Source organism: Pelobates fuscus, chromosome 2 (assembly GCF_036172605.1).
Source record: "Pelobates fuscus isolate aPelFus1 chromosome 2, aPelFus1.pri, whole genome shotgun sequence".
NCBI lineage: Eukaryota > Metazoa > Chordata > Amphibia > Anura > Pelobatidae > Pelobates > Pelobates fuscus.
Window position 1 is genome coordinate 235,680,830 of NC_086318.1, and position 21,634 is coordinate 235,702,463.

The following is a 21,634-nucleotide window of genomic DNA, read 5'->3' on the forward strand; positions in this document are numbered from 1 at the left end:
ATTGTGTGCACCTATTCAGGCTGGGTAGAAGCATGTCCTACTCGTACAGAGAAAGCAGGAGAAGTTGTGAGATTCCTGCTACGAGAAATAATACCCCGATATGGACTACCCTGTTCTATAGGATCGGACAATGGTCCAGCTTTTGTTCACCAGTGCCTACAACAACTGAAAGTGGAGGCTTCATACTGCATATAGACCCCAGAGTTCTGGTAAGGTAGAGAGAATGAATAGAACTATAAAGAACCAGTTGGCTAAAATGTGTCAGGAAACCCAACTTAAGTGGAACGTTCTCTTACCTATAGCCTTATTGCGAATCCGCAGTACCCCTACCAGAAGGATGGGCCTCTCTCCTTTTGAAATCATGTATGGGCGACCACCTCCCGTACTTGGTAACTTAAGGGGGGACTTGAGTCAGTTGGGAGAAGGAATTACCCGGCAGCAGGTTGTAGAGTTGGGTAAGACTATGGAGGAGGTACAGAAATGGGTACAAGATAGATTACCTGTGAATATTTATCCCCCTGTTCATAGTTATCATCCAGGAGATCAAGTGTGGATTAAAGAGTGGAATAATGTACCGTTAGGGCCCAAGTGGAGAGGTCCTTATGTTGTTCTTTTGTCTACCCCTACAGCAATAAAAGTAGCAGAAGTGACTCCGTGGATACATCACTCCAGGGTTAAACCAGCAGCAGTCGATTCTTGGCAAGTTACAGTAGATCCAGAGAATCCCTGCAAGATCCGGTTAAAACGCACTACTCAGTCGGAGTAACGAGGAATTATTGTGGATTACAAATTTTATTGTTACAGGTGTGAGTGAGAAGGCGATAATAAAGCCTGTCCGCTTACCATCACATAGTGTATAAGCCAGGAAAGTCTCGAAGGGACACCTGTGAAGATGAGCAGAACTCCATTCCCTGCAGCCCCTCACATCCTGGAAGCTGAGGTTCCATCGCACGGACGAAGACTGAGGATGACGGCGAAAGATGTGCTTTTGATAGTGTTTATTTATATGTGTTTTTATATTCAGGAAGGTAGAGGTACCGACACTCCTAGCTGTGAGGTATGCATTAAGACTACGAGAACAGGTAACCATATTTCCCAAACCCTAATTTGGCATTCACAATACGAATGTAAAGGAGATGTATCGAGATGTAGATACTTAAATATAGATTATAGTGTGTGCCATTTAGGAGTAGGAGAACCTAAGTGCTTCAGTCCGGAGTATCAACCTCGTACAATCTGGTTGACTCTCAGGAATGGAGATCCTCAGGGGACCCTAATTAATAAAACGGTGTTAGAATCCGTACATTCTTCGGGTGTTCTGCTATTTGATGCGTGTAAAGCGATATCGAGTGGTAGAAAGCCGTGGAATGTATGTGGGGATCTTAGATGGGAGAGGACGTATGGGTCTAACGATAAATATATTTGTCCCAGTAGCAAAAATAAATATGTAAGTCCTAGATGCCCAAATAGAGATTATAACTTTTGCCCATATTGGTCTTGTGTGGGGTGGGCGACTTGGGGACAGACAGTAGACAAAGACATGATTGTTACTAAGTTGCCTACCAATCCATACTGTAAGTCTATGGAATGCAACCCAGTCCATATACTCATTAATAACCCCGACAAGTTCTTAGATAAGTATGGAAATTTATTTGGGTTTCAAATATACGGGACGGGTTTAGATCCTGGGACATTATTGTTTATAGGAATAGAGACTGATACGGTATCCTCCCAGACTCATCAAGTATACCATTCCTTTTACGAAGAGATGAGTATAGATAATAAGATCCCCCATAATGCTAAAAACCTGTTCATCGATTTAGCTGAAAGTATTGCCGGTAGTCTTAATGTTACCAACTGCTATGTGTGTGGAGGTACTAACATGGGAGACCAATGGCCTTGGGAAGCAAAGGAGGTAATGTCCGGTTCTGAGGCAGTTCAACAATTAATATCTTCACAAGCCGATTATCATATGAGTGTTAGAGGTAAATCTGAGTGGAGATTAAAGACCTCCATCATAGGTTATGTTTGCATAGCAAGGAAAGGAATGATGTATAATACTTCTGTAGGAGAATTAACTTGTCTAGGGCAAAAAGCTTATGATGATGATACAAAGAATACAACTTGGTGGTCGGCTTCAAATGTCTCAGAACCATCTAACCCGTTTGCTAGATATGCCAATTTAAAGGACGTGTGGTTTGATCTATCCATCACATCTACCTGGAGAGCCCCAGCAAATTTGTACTGGATCTGTGGTAAGAAAGCCTATTCGGAGCTGCCACAGGACTGGGAAGGGGCATGTGTGTTGGGTATGCTCAAACCATCCTTCTTCTTGTTACCGATTGAAACAGGTGAGACTTTAGGTGTTAAAGTGTATGATGTGAATCATAGGAAGAAAAGGGGACCCATAGAGATAGGCACCTGGGAAGATAATGAATGGCCTCCCCAGCGTATCATAGATTATTATGGGCCAGCCACGTGGGCTGAGGATGGTACCTTTGGTTATAGAACCCCTATTTATATGCTCAACCGTATTATAAGGTTACAGGCGGTGGTTGAGATTATCACTAATGAAACATCACAAGCGCTCAATCTTCTAGCGAAGCATAACACCAGGATGAGGACAGCAGTCTACCAAAATAGATTAGCCTTGGATTACCTTTTGGCAGTAGAGGGAGGTGTATGTGGGAAGTTTAACCTAAGTAATTGCTGTCTTCAAATAGATGACGAAGGGCAAGCAATAGCTGAGCTTACTAGCCATATGGTTAAACTAGCGCATGTGCCTACTCAGGTATGGAAAGGGTATAATCCAAGTAGTTGGTTTGGTAGCTGGTATGAGTGGTTTGGAGGGCTTAAGGCAGTGGTAGGTGGAGTCCTACTGATTTTACTGTTGTGTCTACTCCTACCGTGTCTTATACCCTTAGTAGTTAGGTCTGTGCAAAGCCTGATAGGAAGTATAGCAGAGAGGAAGGCTGCTGCACAGATAATGGCGATATATAAGTATAAGGCTCTAGATCAGGGAGAACCAATGCAAGAAGATGAATGTTGAAGATTCACATCATAAGATAAGTCTGGTCTGGTTCATGGTAACCTGAGGTATATGCAAACCAAGGTTAAGTGATGCCTCAAGTAATTGTGAAATATCAGAGGCATCAAAGGGGGGAATGTGATGTAATTCCAGTAAAATACAAGTTTAGCAGGCTAAGATTGCCACAAGGCATATGTATGTATATGTGTTTGTAGTATCAGTTAGTTAATAACACGTAGCTAAGATACTGTCATCACTGTACTGACCAGGTGCAGGAATGTAAGAACTGGAATTACGCGTCCCTCTCCTTTGTATCAGATGAGCCACGTGGTTAGACCGGATGGATGAGTTTAGACTCTATTCATTAAATAGGTTAAGGGTATGTGTGGGTGTAGTTAATTGTGGGAGGAGCTACAGTGCTATATAAGGAATGTACTCTATGTATTCAGTACTCAGACTTTGCTGTATTTTGGTGACGCTAGTCCCTCTGAGTCCCGATCGGTGATCCAATAAAGAATCTCTTCCTTCCTGAAGAAACCTGTGTCCATCTCTCTGTGCTTGGCTTCCGTCAGTTTCTCCGGTATCATAGTGTCCCTTTAATTTATAATTTCTTATCTCCTGCTCTGTTAATAGCTCTCTGGACCCCACAGGAGTCTCCTGTTTGTGATTAAAGTTCAATTTACAGAGTAGGAGATACAAACCTCTAAAGTAATATCTGATTGAAAAAAAAATAATCATGCAGGCCGTGTCAGTCACAGCCAGGACATGTGTGGCGAGGGCTACATGGACAGAAACAAAGATAAATGAAATCCTAAATGCCAGAGAATTGAGCAGAGAAACTGCAGGGGAATGGTCTATACACCAAAAGTACACCATAAATTAAAGTTGTTTTGATGCCTGTAGTGTCTCTTTAAGCATTACATCCCTGCTGGAACTTTATCAAAAACAGGTGTGGTCAAAAAACAGTGTTTTTTTTTTTTTCTTAAATCTATATTAAAAAAATATAAAGTTACATTTTTAACCAGTGCTATTGTTTTTTTATTCCCCTTACCACTTTTTTATTCCTCATGAAGGACATCCCCTCCCCAAAAAACTCAAACAACTTACTTTCCCTTTTATCCATGTCATTTATATGTATACAGATCTCCTTTGATTCCTCGGAAATTACAGCCCAGTGATTTGAATGGCCTCGAGCCAACATACAGACATCTTCTGATTTTGCAGGAGGCACAATTTCAGCAATACAACCCAGATTATCGCAATCACTTGCCACAAACTGAAATAAGAGAAGGATTAATGCACTTTATGGATAAAGGTTAGAGATGCGTATTAGGGCAGATGCAAAACATGACAAGATCATAATGCATTAATATTTTGATTCCTAATTCTGGTAAAAAAAAAAAAAAACACACTACGTAATCCTTGGTGGTCTAGCATTGAATGAGCGGAAATCTGTATCTTTGCTACTTTCTACATTGCTTGGATATTGCAAGAAGGGGTACAGAGCACAGGAAATATAGGAGTCACATGTCTCCCTGCTGCTATAATAGTAAAGATGCATTTCATTAGAACAGGTAGGCAACTACATTCTCCATGCAATTGTCCAATTGGAGTGAGATTAGTAATAAAAACATTAACACCTTAAGAAGATTAATTGTGGTTGTATGTCGTATCCTCCGGTTTTGATTATACTTTTTTTGTATGTATGTGTGTGTGTATACATATATATATATATCGAAAATGTTAAGAGAGATGCACTAGTTCATTGGAGATAAAGGCAATTGAGGCAATAGAGGCAGGCAATTGCACCTTTCTTGGAAAGACTTTTGCTGCATTGGGCCAGGGAAGAAGGTTTTTAGATATAACCACAATAAAAATTTTGCATAATTAAATGCATACATGTTTTCATTGGGGGATTGTAACGGCACCCCGGGCATAAAAGGGGGTTAAAAGCCGTTTAGTAGATCTTCCCTTCCAGAGACACAGGCACAGCTACTGTAGACACCAATACACCGTACCGGAGACGCATATGAATGCTCTCAAACATACGAATGCTGTAAACAGCCGAATAGGAAAAAACATACGAATAGGTTTACACTCCTAGCAGTCAAACTGGGACAGCATACAATAAATCCCCCCAAGAACGAGACAAGGCTCCGTTTTGTGGGTCAAGCAGGAACAGACAGAGCTGTAGGTTTATTGTTCTTATATACACATTAGTACCACCCACAGGGTTTTGGAAAACAACCAATAAACACGTACCACTCAGACACTCCCACACAAAATCTTTCACTCTGCCTGTGATACAATTTCCTTACACACTGGGTAATGTAATTATCACAGGCAGAAAAATACAGTTTTTCCACATTATTCATAACTTTAAAAGTATGCATCACATTCACATAATCAGCATACTAAGTAAGGTTTACAAGTAGGTGTTTTTGGTTAAGATCTCATAATATGCGCATGTGTGTTTATTTTACGTGGGTCCTTACCTTACTTATGATTGATTTCGCTTTTCATAAGTGGGTATTGTTTAGAAGTGTTTCGTCTTGATAAAGGACCTGGTGCATGACTGAAACGTTGATGCAATGAAGTAATTTTGTAACAACATTTCTATGCATAAAGGAACCCAATTGAAAAAGGAAAACCATTTTTTTTTACCAACAATGTAGTAGATATCCGTGTGACGAGACCAATCTCGCCACTGTGCATTGGAGGAGCCTGGTTGCCTGTCTGTTGCCTTTTGAGTCTGCACCCGTGACGAATTACTGCTGCTCTGCAAGAATTTTCCCTACCACTGTGGACTACTTTGGACTAGTGTGGAGTTATTTGGACCATACTATTTTACTTGTACACAATATCTATATTAAAGGTGCACCCTTCTCTTGTTTTTTGTTCTATTTCTACTTATCTATAGGTGATTAGAGGGAACCCCTATTTCTGTAGGTGTGCTGCCTGTACAATATACATATTCCTAAATTTTGTGTCACTTTAGCGCTGATCCTACCTTGACCTTTTTTATCCAAATGTATAAAGTATACAGTGAACCAACCAAGGTAAAGATGATACAGGTATGACCTACACCAAAACGTGCTCCCGATAAAATCAAATAATGAAAACAATACATGGGGAGGGGGGAGGGGGGGGAAATTATATATCACCCACCAATAATATACATTGCTTAAAGGACAACTACAAGCACCAAGAGCACTTTATCTCAAGTGGTCTGGGGGTAGTAGATATGCAGTTTTGGAGATACATTGATTTCATTGCATGGCTAAAGCATGTGGACAGCCAGGTGGTAGTGCTTCCACATCCAGAAGAGAGTCTGACTCTGTTCTTGACTTTCAAAGTCTTTACACATTAGACAAAATGGTCATGATGCCCTCAGCGCAGACGGACTGGGATAGAGAAAAAGGCCAAAGAATGCTGGTAAGTAGTAGTTTAATTTTTAATGAAAAATGGGGGTTCCCGAAATCTAAATAGTCCAACTAACACAAAGGGATAAAAGTTAAAATAAAAAACGAAAAAAAAACCCTTCATACTGTTCCTTTAAAATAGGTATCTTAAACTTAACCCCTTAGTTGTTACTAACTAAACTAAAATATGCATAATCCTTCACCATCTACAGCATTCAAAAAATGTTGGGAGTCGAAAGCTATTAAATTATGGATGTCCAGAGTTTGAGATCCCTGTCTTAAACAGTACAAATAACTCAAGGGAACAAAATAAAAATATCAAGGGAAAGCCATCTGAAACCCGGCACAGATTTGCTCCACACTTCACCATGCTCTTTCTAACTTACCTCAGATTTATCATTCCCGGTTAGATACACTTTATATTCAAAATCGTCATAAATGTCTCCTATGGTCTTTGGTCCTTGCTCTGTTGTTGGTACAAGAGGATGCCAAATCTCCAAACCAATTTTATTATCTACCAGCGTAGCATTCAGTGTAGGTGGGCCAATAATGCCTAGAAACAAAAAAAGGATAATTAGGTTTTGTTATAATTAAAAAACATAGGGTGGTCTCTTTTCAAAACCTAATTTTAGCTACCAAACTGGAGAGAACATCGTAGTCCAAGTATACATAACTCTGGGCACCAGAAAGCTCCTTAAACACGGAAGAGAGAAAATATCTAGACTCATGAAGCAGAGAAATACCCTCAGCTTGCAGCAACTGTCAACTAACATATTATACCTGTAAATTAAAGGGTTACTCCAATCATCATAACCAATACAGGACACCAGTAATGGGGCAAACCTGTTTACAAAGGTCCTGCAGGCCCTTGGTCTCCTGTGAAACATAGAAACACAGAATGTGAAGGCAGATAAGAACCATTCGGCCCATCTAGTCTGCCCAATTTTCCAAATACTTTTAATAGTCTCTGACCTTATCTTATAGCTAGGATAGCCTTATGCATAATCCACGCATGCTTAAACTCCTTCACTGTGTTAACCTCTACCACTTCAGCTGGAAGGCTATTCCATGCATCCACTATCCTCTCAGTAAAGTAATACTTCCTGATATAATTTTTAAACCTTTGCCCCTCTAATTTAAAGGGACAATATAGTCACCAAGAAAACTTTAGCTTAATGAAGCAGTTTTGGTGTATAGATCATGCCCTGAGGAGTTAAATAACTTTGTTTATGAACCCAAGTCACACCTCCCTGCATGTGACTTGCACAGCCTCCCTAAACACTTCCTGTAAAGAGTCATCTACAGTTTATCCTTTCTTTATTGCAAGTTCTGTTTAATTCAGATTTTCTTATCCCCTATGTTACGAGCTTGGAAGACCCTGCAAGAGCCTCCTGTATGTGATTAAAGTTCAACTTACAGAAAAAGAGATACAATTGTTTAAGGTAAATTACATATAAATGAAAGTGAAACCAGTTTTTTTTCATGCTGGCTGTGTCAATCAGAGTCAGGAGAGGTGTGACAAGGGCTGCATAAACAGAAAAAAAGTGATTTAACTCCTAAATGGCAGTGAATTGAGCAGAGAAACCCGAGAAGCATGATCTACACACTAAAACTGCTTCATTAAGCTAAAGTTGTTTAAGTGACTTTAGGTTTTCCTTTAAGACTATGTCCTCTTGTTGTGGTAGTTTTTCCTTCTTCAAAGTCTCCTCCTTTACTGTGTTGATTCCCTTTATGTATTTAAATGTTTCTATCATATCCCCCCCCCCCCCTCCCCATCTTTCCTCCAAGCTATACATGTTAAGATCCTTTAACCTTACCTTGTATGTTTTATCCTGTAATCCATGAACTAGTTTAGAAGCCCTTCTCTGAACGCTCTCCAAAGTATCAATATCCTCTGAAGATACGGTCTTCAGTACTGCGTACAATACTCCAAGTGAGGTTTCACCAGTGTTCTGTACAATGGCATGAGCACTTTCCTCTTTCTACTGCTAATACGCTCTATACAACCAAGCATTTTTTTTTAGCATTTCCTGCTGCTCTATTACATTATCTGCCTACCTTTAAGTCACCTGAAATAATGACCCCTAAATCCCTTTCCTCAGATATTGAGGTTAGGACTCTATGAAATATTCTATACTCTGCCCTTGGATTTTTACGTCCAAGATGCATTATCTTGCATTTATCCACATTAAATATCAGCTGCCACAACTCTGACCATTTTTGTAGTTTACTTAAATCATTTGCAGAGAAGCAGGGTTTATGACATCCAGCTTCTGCAGACCTGAAAAAGTTGGTTGCCAATGCTAACACTCAAAGGGTTGAGTGTCAGATGACCGAATTCATTTAGGGTGTGCATTTAAATTTGCACAGAATTGACATAAGCCAGCTTGGAACTCTTTCTGGGCTTGCTTCTGACACCCCATGATGGTGGCATTCCACTTCTGGCAGCAAAGATGTTACACTCAAGCCACCATGACCACTTCAAATCACTGAAATGGTCATGGTGCCTGGCGTAGCCCTTAAAAATGGGTACAAGAAACTCCATCCACATTAAAGATCCATTAACATGTTCTTTAGCTATTCCTTTAATTGAAAGAAAGGTTACATTTAGAGTGAATATCTACCTCTTGACAGCAGAGTGACTTTCACATAACAATCCATATTTAAAAAAGAAAAGAACCACCATATATCCATTTTCCCCTTAACATACAAAACACAATAATAAAACAAACATTCTCAATAAACTCCTCCTCCAAGATAATCTAGGATGTCCCAGTGAACTTTTTTTGTGTTACAAGGTACTCGAAAATACATGTTTACCTGTAGTAATTCCAAATCGCTTGGATGCATCTTGCAATGCTGTCAAAAAAGAAGGCTAACCATTTTGCATCAGCATATGTAAGTGGCTTGGTTTACAAAATAATTACAGGACTTCTGACACTTTGGGCAATCCTGTCCATCACAATGTAGAAACATAGGGGTCTTTAACTTGGCACTTGAATGTATGAAGGTATGTAGGCCTGTATGAAGGCAAGTAACTCTTCACTATAATAGGCAACATGATGAGGGGATCTAACGGAAAAGAAGTTGAGTAACTCCCATCATAATGTTTCAACATAAAACAAACACTTATGTGGGAGGTGTGAAGATCCTGGGCTTAACTAAAGAAAGGCATCCTAAGTTGGAAGCTCAATGCAAATGTATATAAAAGTAGAGATTTCAATAGAAATGAGCGTAAATAAGAGCTTGATTGATACCGGAGAAACTGACGGAAGCCAAGCACAGAGAGATGGACACAGGTTTCTTCAGGAAGGAAGAGATTCTTTATTGGATCACCGATCGGGACTCAGAGGGACTAGCGTCACCAAAATACAGCAAAGTCTGAGTACTGAATACATAGAGTACATTCCTTATATAGCACTGTAGCTCCTCCCACAATTAACTACACCCACACATACCCTTAACCTATTTAATGAATAGAGTCTAAACTCATCCATCCGGTCTAACCACGTGGCTCATCTGATACAAAGGAGAGGGACGCGTAATTCCAGTTCTTACATTCCTGCACCTGGTCAGTACAGTGATGACAGTATCTTAGCTACGTGTTATTAACTAACTGATACTACAAACACATATACATACATATGCCTTGTGGCAATCTTAGCCTGCTAAACTTGTATTTTACTGGAATTACATCACATTCCCCCCTTTGATGCCTCTGATATTTCACAATTACTTGAGGCATCACTTAACCTTGGTTTGCATATACCTCAGGTTACCATGAACCAGACCAGACTTATCTTATGATGTGAATCTTCAACATTCATCTTCTTGCATTGGTTCTCCCTGATCTAGAGCCTTATACTTATATATCGCCATTATCTGTGCAGCAGCCTTCCTCTCTGCTATACTTCCTATCAGGCTTTGCACAGACCTAACTACTAAGGGTATAAGACACGGTAGGAGTAGACACAACAGTAAAATCAGTAGGACTCCACCTACCACTGCCTTAAGCCCTCCAAACCACTCATACCAGCTACCAAACCAACTACTTGGATTGTACCCTTTCCATACCTGAGTAGGCACATGCGCTAGTTTAACCATATGGCTAGTAAGCTCAGCTATTGCTTGCCCTTCGTCATCTATTTGAAGACAGCAATTACTTAGGTTAAACTTCCCACATACACCTCCCTCTACTGCCAAAAGGTAATCCAAGGCTAATCTATTTTGGTAGACTGCTGTCCTCATCCTGGTGTTATGCTTCGCTAGAAGATTGAGTGCTTGTGATGTTTCATTAGTGATAATCTCAACCACCGCCTGTAACCTTATAATACGGTTGAGCATATAAATAGGGGTTCTATAACCAAAGGTACCATCCTCAGCCCACGTGGCTGGCCCATAATAATCTATAATACGCTGGGGAGGCCATTCATTATCTTCCCAGGCGCCTATCTCTATGGGTCCCCTTTTCTTCCTATGATTCACATCATACACTTTAACACCTAAAGTCTCACCTGTTTCAATCGGTAACAAGAAGAAGGATGGTTTGAGCATACCCAACACACATGCCCCTTCCCAGTCCTGTGGCAACTCCGAATAGGCTTTCTTACCACAGATCCAGTACAAATTTGCTGGGGCTCTCCAGGTAGATGTGATGGATAGATCAAACCACACATCCTTTAAATTGGCATATCTAGCAAACGGGTTAGATGGTTCTGAGACATTTGAAGCCGACCACCAAGTTGTATTCTTTGTATCATCATCATAAGCTTTTTGCCCTAGACAAGTTAATTCTCCTACAGAAGTATTATACATCATTCCTTTCCTTGCTATGCAAACATAACCTATGATGGAGGTCTTTAATCTCCACTCAGATTTACCTCTAACACTCATATGATAATCGGCTTGTGTAGATATTAATTGGTCAACTGCCTCAGAACCGGACATTACCTCCTTTGCTTCCCAAGGCCATTGGTCTCCCATGTTAGTACCTCCACACACATAGCAGTTGGTAACATTAAGACTACCGGCAATACTTTCAGCTAAATCGATGAACAGGTTTTTAGCATTATGGGGGATCTTATTATCTATACTCATCTCTTCGTAAAAGGAATGGTATACTTGATGAGTCTGGGAGGATACCGTATCAGTCTCTATTCCTATAAACAATAATGTCCCAGGATCTAAACCCGTCCCGTATATTTGAAACCCAAATAAATTTCCATACTTATCTAAGAACTTGTCGGGGTTATTAATGAGTATATGGACTGGGTTGCATTCCATAGACTTACAATAAGGGCTAGTCGGCAACTTAGTCACTATCATGTCTTTGTCTACTGTCTGTCCCCAAGTCGCCCACCCCACACAAGACCAATATGGACAAAAGTTATAGTCTTTATTTGGGCATCTAGGACTCACATATTTATTTTTGCTACTGGGACAAATATATTTATCATTAGACCCATACGTCCTCTCCCATCTAAGATCCCCACATACATTCCACGGTTTTCTACCACTTGATATCGCCTTACATGCATCAAATAGCAGAACACCCGAAGAATGTACGGATTCTAACACCGTCTTATTAATTAGGGTCCCCTGAGGATCTCCATTCCTGAGAGTCAACCAAATTGTACGAGGTTGATACTCTGGACTGAAGCACTTAGGTTCTCCTACTCCTAAATGGCACACACTATAGTCTATATTTAGGTATCTACATCTTGATACCTCTCCTTTACATTCGTATTGTGAATGCCAAATTAGGGTTTGGGAAATATGGTTACCTGTTCTCGTAGTCTTAATGCATACCTCACAGCTAGGAGTGTCGGTACCTCTACCTTCCTGAATATAAAAACACATATAAATAAACACAATCAAAAGCACATCTTTCGCCGTCATCCTCAGTCTTCGTCCGTGCGATGGAACCTCAGCTTCCAGGATGTGAGGGCTGCAGGGAATGGAGTTCTGCTCGTCTTCACAGGTGTCCCTTCGAGACTTTCCTGGCTTATACACTATGTGTTGGTAAGCGGACAGGCTTTATTATGGCCTTCTCACTCACACCTGTAACAATAAAATTTGTAATCCACAATAATTCCTCGTTACTCCGACTGAGTAGTGCGTTTTAACCGGATCTTGCAGGGATTCTCTGGATCTACTGTAACTTGCCAAGAATCGACTGCTGCTGGTTTAACCCTGGAGTGATGTATCCACGGAGTCACTTCTGCTACTTTTAGTGCTGTAGGGGTAGACAAAAGAACAACATAAGGACCTCTCCACTTGGGCCCTAACGGTACATTATTCCACTCTTTAATCCACACTTGGTCTCCTGGATGATATCTATGAACAGGGGGATAAATATTCACAGGTAATCTATCTTGTACCCATTTCTGTACCTCCTCCATAGTCTTACCCAACTCTACAACCTGCTGCCGGGTAATTCCTTCTCCCAACTGACTCAAGTCCCCCCTTAAGTTACCAAGTACGGGAGGTGGTCGCCCATACATGATTTCAAAAGGAGAGAGGCCCATCCTTCTGGTAGGGGTACTGCGGATTCGCAATAAAGCTATGGGTAAGAGAACGTTCCACTTAAGTTGGGTTTCCTGACACATTTTAGCCAACTGGTTCTTTATAGTTCTATTCATTCTCTCTACCTTACCAGAACTCTGGGGTCTATATGCAGTATGAAGCCTCCACTTTATACCAAGCATATGAGTCAGTTGTTGTAGGCACTGATGAACAAAAGCTGGACCATTGTCCGATCCTATAGAACAGGGTAGTCCATATCGGGGTATTATTTCTCGTAGCAGGAATCTTACAACTTCTCCTGCTTTCTCTGTACGAGTAGGACATGCTTCTACCCAGCCTGAATAGGTGCACACAATTACCAGCAGGTAACGATGTCCACCCGATTTAGGCATCACTGTAAAGTCTATTTGTAGATCGGACATGGGGAGTCCCCCCATAAACTGAACTCCTGGTGGCTTTACTGGTCCTTGTCTTGCATTATTCTTAGCACACGTTACACATCTGCGTACAATGGCCTGAGTCAAGTTGGACAATCTTGGTATGTAGAAATGTTTTCTAAGAGATTCTTCAGTACTGTCTCTCCCAGAATGTGTCCCGTTGTGATAATTTTGGACAATTTCTACCGCTAGCGATGCTGGTATAACTATCCTTCCATCTTCTAGCTGATACCACTTGTTCTCCAGATACTTTCCCGGTTCAGTCTTTAACCACTCCTCTTCTTGAGCTGTATAAACTGGAGTCCATTGGGACAGTGGAGTTGGTATAAGAGCAGCTATATGCCCTACATACTCCTGTCTTCCTGATTCAGCAGCACGCTTAGCTGCACTATCTGCCATCCGATTTCCCTTGGTTACATCACCATCACCTCTCAGATGTGCTCGACAATGAATAATACCGACTTCTTTCGGCTCCCACACTGCTTCCAATAGTTGTAGGATTTCAGCTGCGTACTTGATTTCTTTGCCCTCTGAATTCAGTAGTCCTCTTTCTTTATACAAAGCTCCGTGGGCATGAGTGGTTAAAAACGCATACTTAGAGTCCGTATAGATATTTACTCTTAAACCTTCAGCCAATTGTAACGCTCGTGTTAGTGCTATTAATTCTGCCTTTTGTGCTGATGTTCCTTTCGCCAGTGGCCGAGCTTCTATCACCTTGTCTATTGTTGTCACTGCATATCCTGCATAGCGGATCCCTTCTTTCACATAACTACTGCCGTCGGTGTAATATTGAACATCGGGGTTCTGGATGGGAAAATCACGAAGATCTGGTCTACTTGAGAATACTTCATCCATTACTTCCAAACAATCATGTTGACTTTCAGTAGGTTGTGGCAAAAGGGTAGCTGGATTTAAGGTGTTTACAGTCTCTAAATGCACTCTTGGGTTTTCACACAACATTGCTTGATACTTGGTCATACGGCTATTACTAAACCAATGATTTCCTTTGTAATCCAACAACGTCTGTACTGCATGTGGGACTCGTACATAAAGTTCTTGACCCAGAGTGAGTTTATCGGCTTCAGCTACTAGCAGGGCGGCTGCAGCTACGGCTCTTAGACAAGGTGGAAGTCCGCTGGCCACTGCATCCAGTTGCTTAGACATGTAGGCAACAGGTCTTTGCCATGATCCCAAGTACTGTGTCAATACTCCCACAGCCATTCTTCTTTGCTCGTGTACATACAGGTAGAATGGTCGTGTGTGATCAGGTAGACCTAATGCTGGGGCACTCATCAAAGCCTTCTTCACATCTTCAAATGCCGTTTGCTGTTCTTGGGTCCATAAGAAGGGGTCGTGCTCTGTACCTTTGATAGCTGCGTACAGAGGTTTTGCTAGTATCGCATAGCTGGGAATCCATATCCTACAGAAGCCTGCTGCCCCCAAGAATTCTCGCACTTGTCTTCTATTCTTGGGTATTGGTATTTGGCAGACAGCTTCTTTTCTCTCTGGCCCCATAATTCTTTGACCTTCAGAGATATGGAATCCTAGATACTTGACAGTTGGCAAACACAACTGAGCCTTCTTTCTAGACACCTTGTATCCTGCCTTCCAGAGAATGTGTAGTAGATCGTGCGTTGCTTGCTGACAGATTTCTTTTGTAACTGCTGCTATCAACAAGTCATCTACATATTGTAACAATACACACTCTCCTGGGATGGACTCGAAATCCAATAGATCTTGACTTAGGGCTGAACCAAATAGGGTAGGTGAATTTTTAAACCCTTGGGGCAGTCTTGTCCAAGTCATTTGGCGTTTTGAGCCCGTTACAGCGTTCTCCCATTGGAAAGCAAAAATACATTGACTTTCTGCGGCAATTCGGAGGCAAAAGAAGGCATCTTTGAGGTCTAAAACTGTGAAGTAAGTAGCCCCGCCCGGAATTAAAGCAAGCAGGTTATATGGATTGGGTACAACTGGATGTATACTAACAACCGCATCATTGACTGCTCTTAAGTCCTGCACAGGTCGATACTCATCTGTGCCGGGCTTTTGAACAGGCAGCAATGGGGTGTTCCAGGGGGAAGTACAGAATTTTAGGATACCATACCGTATGAACTTATCCAGATAGGATTGGATGTTCTTCTTAGCCTTCTGCGGAATGTGATATTGTCTTAGTCTCACTGGATAAACCCCATGTTTCAGTTCAATTTTTATTGGTGGAATATTGCGGGCCAGTCCTGGTGGGTTGTTCTCTGCCCAAACTCCTGGTATGTTAAACAATGTCTCATCACTCCTAGGGTTTTGGCTAGTCAACACTGTATAAAGTCGCCACTCTTCTTCCTTTGGTACGGATAAAGTCATAATACCTGAAGGTCCATTAAACTTTAAAGATGTTGTTCCATCTGGTAGGAACGTAATCTGCGCTTGTAATTTGGATAGCATATCACGTCCCAGCAATTGGACTGGACATTCAGGCATATAAAGGAATTGGTGTTTTACTACGTGGCCTCCCAATGTACAGAGTCGACTTTTAAGAACCGGTCTTTCAGCACTTCTTCCAGTTGCTCCTATCACAGTAATAGTCCTTCCAGATGGAGGAGCAACTAGATTAGTCACCACTGAATGTTCAGCACCAGTGTCGATCATGAACGCACTCCTTTTCCCCCCTATTGATACATCGACCATAGGCTCCGCTCGACCAAGGGGGATGGAGCCCGGTCGGTATCAATAGTCCTCCATGACCGTGTCAGCCAATCCTACAAAGTCCCTACCTTCTCTATCGCGAGACCTTTGCGCTGCTGGAATATACCTGTCTTCCCTAACACTTCCTCTGTTCCCATTACTCCCTCTATAACCATTACTCCCTCCGGGACCTCCTCTACCTCTCGCTCTGCCTCTAAAGTTTCCGTAGCCTGCCCTGGGTTGGTCTCTCTCGTACTGCTCTCTTTGCGGACATTCGTTCCTCCAATGCCCTTCTTCCTTGCAATACGCGCATTGATCCCTACTCAAAGGCTCCCTACTCCATCTATTATTGCCTCTATCTGGGCCCCGTTTATCTACGCCTGCGATCGCTACCGCTAGCATATCAGCCTTTTTACGCATCTTGCGCTCCTCCTCTTTCTTGCTTTCTGTTTCCCTATTCATATACACCTTATTAGCTACCTCCATTAGTTGGGTGATTGACATACCTGCAAACCCTTCTAGCTTTTGTAGCTTGCGCTTAATATCTCCGTAAGCTTGGCTGACAAAGGCGGAGTTCACCATTCGGGAATTGTCTGCGTCTTCCGGATTAAAGGGGGTGTACAAGCGGTACGCCTCCAATAATCGGTCATAAAAGACACTGGGCGCTTCATCGCTTTTCTGAATCACCTCAACTGTCTTTGACATATTAATAGCCTTCTTTCCTCCGGCTTTCATGCCAGCAATTATAGCGTCTCTATAGGCTCTGAGTTGAACCATATCAGCACCATTTACGTTCCAATCGGGATCAGTGTTGGGATAATGTGTTGCGGCCCATGCTGCTGGATTAGCTTGGTTCAAAGCACGGGCTCTATCCTCTAATGCTTTAATGGCTGCTTGATTTATTCTTGTCCTTTCCTCATTGTTAAATAAAGTCATTAATAACTGCTGGCAATCAGCCCATGTCGGATTATGTGTCTGTACTATTGAGGTGAACAGATCAGTCATGGCTTGTGGTTTCTCAGTATACGAGGAATTATGGGTCTTCCAGTTTAAAAGGTCGGTAGTGGTGAAAGGGACATATACGAAGACAGGGTCAGCGTGTGCCATTTGACCTGCGGCATCGATATAAGCTGACCCGGGATTTAAGCGAAGAGGCATCTGATAGTGCTTTAATTGTTGGGCACCAGTCAACTGTCGGGTTTGGATGGGGCTACGTAGGGAAGCGTCAGTCATGGGTTCCGGTCGGGGAGAGATAGGGTATGGGGATGTGGGAGGTCGGTTTTGGGAAAAGGTCGTAAATAAAACACTTCGAGCCGAGCTAGATGAAGCTTGACCGGAAGTCTGAAGTGGCGCCAAATCAGGATATTCGTTTCTAATGGGGGTGGATTCTGGTTCCGGAAGGGGAGATTTAGTACGAGGGGGGGTGGATCCTGTACTGGAGGAGGAAGCGGAAGTGGATGAGGGTAATGAGGGGAGGGGTGCAGGACTTCCTGCGTTTGCGTCACTTCTTCTTAACGGAAAGTAAGGGGGCGGCAAAGGGATCTCGGACTCAGGGGGCGTGTCCAAAATGGGCCTAACACCAGTCCTAGTGGACGAGCAAGTCCTAGCTACCATGAGGCGACACTGCTCCTCGTGGCATGTCTGGAGCCATTTTGGCGAGTCATTTACGGCCTGTCTCCAACAGTCAATATAAGGAAACTGGCCGTAAAGTTCAGGCCTACCCGATACAGCCACGTGTAAGCGCTGTACCAGAGTTGGATCCAAACTGCCACGTGGCGGCCATGCCGCAACCAAAGTAGGCCACTCCCTAGTGCACAAAGTGACCAAACGTACAGGAGACATCTTTACCCCAAAATCACAAACTTTGAATCCCTTTTTAAAATTCTTAACCATACATCCTAAGGGATCCGGAATCGTTGACTGCGACGCACCCATACTTAACAATGGAACGTCGTCGACAACGATTACTATACACGCGTACTATTCAACAGTCACACCCGTTTCCTCTGGCAACAGCACCACGTGGTACGGTTACCAAGTGAAACGTACACAATAACAATAAACACTCAGGGAATTCCCGTACACACACAGCTGCTACACCAGTCACTATATAATCAATATTATGCCCTTTGGCGTAACTACACAGTCACCCACGCTATAATTCTCTATATACGAATTACCCGTCTATAACACACCCCAGTAACATCGTCTTTTACAAATAGCGGTTACAGTACGGTTAGCATAGGTCAAAGCACAAGTTAAGGTCACAATACAATTATTAGTGGTTATGGTGTTAAAACATGCAATGGACGACAATGATTAGTACTTATTATATAATGTCAGTAAATATACAGGGTTATGGTACCGTGCACTATAATACAGCAACACACTATTAACACTCTCGCTAGACGGCTGAGCTCGCGCTATCTAACAAGATATACACTTTACTAAAACAATCGTTAACACATTTACAATTCCCAACTAAACTATTGGCCAGTACCTTGAATGGACTACCTAAAACTATATACACCCGTTTTGGTTAGCCACACTGCCCAATCACCACATATACATAGCGAGCTAGAGATCCGAATTTACACAGGCGCCTCTTAGTCGCACTATACAACGAGCTAGAGATCCGAATTTACACAGGCGCCTCTTAGTCGTACTATCAAAAGTCTAGTGGGTTCCAAATTTACACGCCTTCCCACTTAGCCCAGATAGGATGAGAACTAGCGAACCGAATTTACACAGGCGCCGCTTAGTCTCCCGGTCCCTCCGACCTAGCGAACGTAATATACACCCTAGAACGCTAGTCTAGACAAGACACCGGTGTCCGGCTAGGGCTATCTTACACCAGGACCCCGCCTGACTAACCAAATCAAACGGTCTGACTAAAGAGCGTTCGATCGAGCGGTGCGCCTTCGCTCCTTCCCTCCGACAGAGGGGGCAGATACAGATTCAAAAACCCCTTTGGGCCTACCGCACAATCGGTATACCCCTAGCGGGTCCTGCCGTCTAAAACAGCAGTTATCTTACCTCCTCGTTCCTGAACCTGAGTTCACACTCATCGACGGGGACACCCCAGCACTTCTCACGTAGAGGCCGATGATCTCCTGGACAACAGACCAGTGGCGCCGAGACGAAGGGAGGTCCACGCAGAAGTTCAGGGGTGCAGCCGTAGAGAACGTGGGCAAAGATAGACCGTCTCACGCCTCTGCCTCTCAGCTACCGTTGAACGATGAGCTTCCCGGCCAATGCACCAAATGATACCGGAGAAACTGACGGAAGCCAAGCACAGAGAGATGGACACAGGTTTCTTCAGGAAGGAAGAGATTCTTTATTGGATCACCGATCGGGACTCAGAGGGACTAGCGTCACCAAAATACAGCAAAGTCTGAGTACTGAATACATAGAGTACATTCCTTATATAGCACTGTAGCTCCTCCCACAATTAACTACACCCACACATACCCTTAACCTATTTAATGAATAGAGTCTAAACTCATCCATCCGGTCTAACCACGTGGCTCATCTGATACAAAGGAGAGGGACGCGTAATTCCAGTTCTTACATTCCTGCACCTGGTCAGTACAGTGATGACAGTATCTTAGCTACGTGTTATTAACTAACTGATACTACAAACACATATACATACATATGCCTTGTGGCAATCTTAGCCTGCTAAACTTGTATTTTACTGGAATTACATCACAGATGTGTTAACGTACCATCGTATATCAAGTTAAAATCATACGCTGCTGCATATTTAGATGCTTCTGTTCCAAGAAATGCTTTGACACGCACATGGTAGGACTGAATAGGTCCAGTGAAGATTTTAGACAGATCACAATATTGCTGTGAAATTCTTCTGCACCTTTTGACAACAGTCCAGTTGCCATGCCTGAAATATATAAATAGAAAACATGTCCCAAGTTTCTTAAGTAAGTGCCACTGTGATTAGCAAAAATCTGTATATATTGACCTACTTAATTAAGTTGTTTTCAAACTTGTGCATCTTATGACTTTTTTTCACTGCCTCAGCCACACAACCATTTGTTAATGTAGGTCCATAGACTTTGCATACAGCTAGAACCCACATGGTTTATTAGTAATGTTTACTGTTGCTTTTAATTAAGTTCGATTGCATTTGCATACTACATACATAGGAGCCATTCTTTGCATTAATAATTATATATATTAACAGTCCATGCAACATTGTGTGTTTAATGGCTGAATCAAATTGGTTTAATACAGTTTACAAAGTTCTATCTAGCACTGTATTTTTCATTTTTCAAAATCAATTTGTCATACTATTAGAACCAGTGATTTTGACATAACAGTCTCTTACAATTATAATTTGGATTCAAATTATTATACATTAGAAGTTTGACGCTTGGTAGCATTGTATAATAACAATTGTGATGCCACTATGATGCACACTGCAGAGTGTGTGATCTCTTAACAGAGTGCTGAACTGACCGTATATATTGCAGATTTTGCTCCAGCTTGTGTACAGAGAATACATATAGTATATATCACAGTGTGTGGAGTACAGGCCATTTTGCATTTTTCCTAACAACTGCAGAGGGGTAATCGATCAGGCTTTACTATGACTGGTGTATTGAGGCAGTATCGATTTTAGGGAGCACGCTAATCAGAGTGGAGTAGAGTCAGGCAAGGTTATATGGCTCATGTGCTATTAGCAGAAATAATGCTACAAACTACAGAGCCTTGCAGCCTCCCATGCTGCAGTCAGATGAGTTAACTTTGGAGAAATTAAATAGAGAATATTTGTAGATATTAGAGTTACTAGATGCTCAAGCGCATGCATGAGTCTATAAGCAAGTGGGTGAATATTTGTATACATTAAAGGACTACTAAAGGCGCCTAGACTACTTCATCTCAATGAAGAGGTGTGAGTGCATTGGCCCTTTAATTTAAACCTAGAAATGATAAGGAGTGCAGTTTTCTAGAAGCCCCAAAGCTTCAATTACTGGGTTAAACACATTGTAACGGATCACCTGGCACCCTGACTGGGTACCTCTTTGATGTATGCTTCTAGCGCTTCTTGAGGATTCCAAGCACTCTAACCAACACCACAACCATCACAGGTAAAAGAGCTTAGGAGTGATTGTAGCAAGGGAATATGCAGAGCATAGCAATCCCTTGTAGCAGATTCCCCCAATAAGAGCCAGGACTCCAAATTGAGAGTGAAGTAGAACTGTCTAAAACTTTATTTTACTTGGGACTAGCCCATATGGTCATTACATTAACATTGCTGTGAAAACTCAATAAAATTACAAACAGTCAAATCATAGCAGGCAACATACAATGACTTATTATAACATAATTACATATTTATAAATGGGTGAGGAAGACCATAATTAACACAAAATGTCTCTCCTGCATGCAGAATTAGCGATATGCAAATCTACCCGAATATGCAAATTACCAGCCTTGCTATTCAGGTAGTGCATATTACTGTTGCTCCATAGCAAAATCCACCTAGTTGGTAGCAATCCTCAGCAGTACAGGAGAGCAGG

General features: G+C 42.0%; 1 protein-coding gene across 1 annotated transcript in view; it reads right to left on the minus strand.

Moving 5' to 3' along the window:
* IFNGR1 (interferon gamma receptor 1) overlaps nucleotides 1-21,634 on the minus strand; it is an 81,833-nt gene that overhangs the window by 12,709 nt on the left and 47,490 nt on the right. Inside the window, exons 7-9 of the mRNA XM_063443275.1 lie at nucleotides 19,820-19,992; nucleotides 6,837-7,003; nucleotides 4,136-4,304 (exon numbers count right to left, since the gene is read on the minus strand). Of these exons, the coding sequence (XP_063299345.1) occupies nucleotides 4,136-4,304; nucleotides 6,837-7,003; nucleotides 19,820-19,992 (509 nt within the window). The remainder of the gene's footprint in view (nucleotides 1-4,135; nucleotides 4,305-6,836; nucleotides 7,004-19,819; nucleotides 19,993-21,634) is intronic.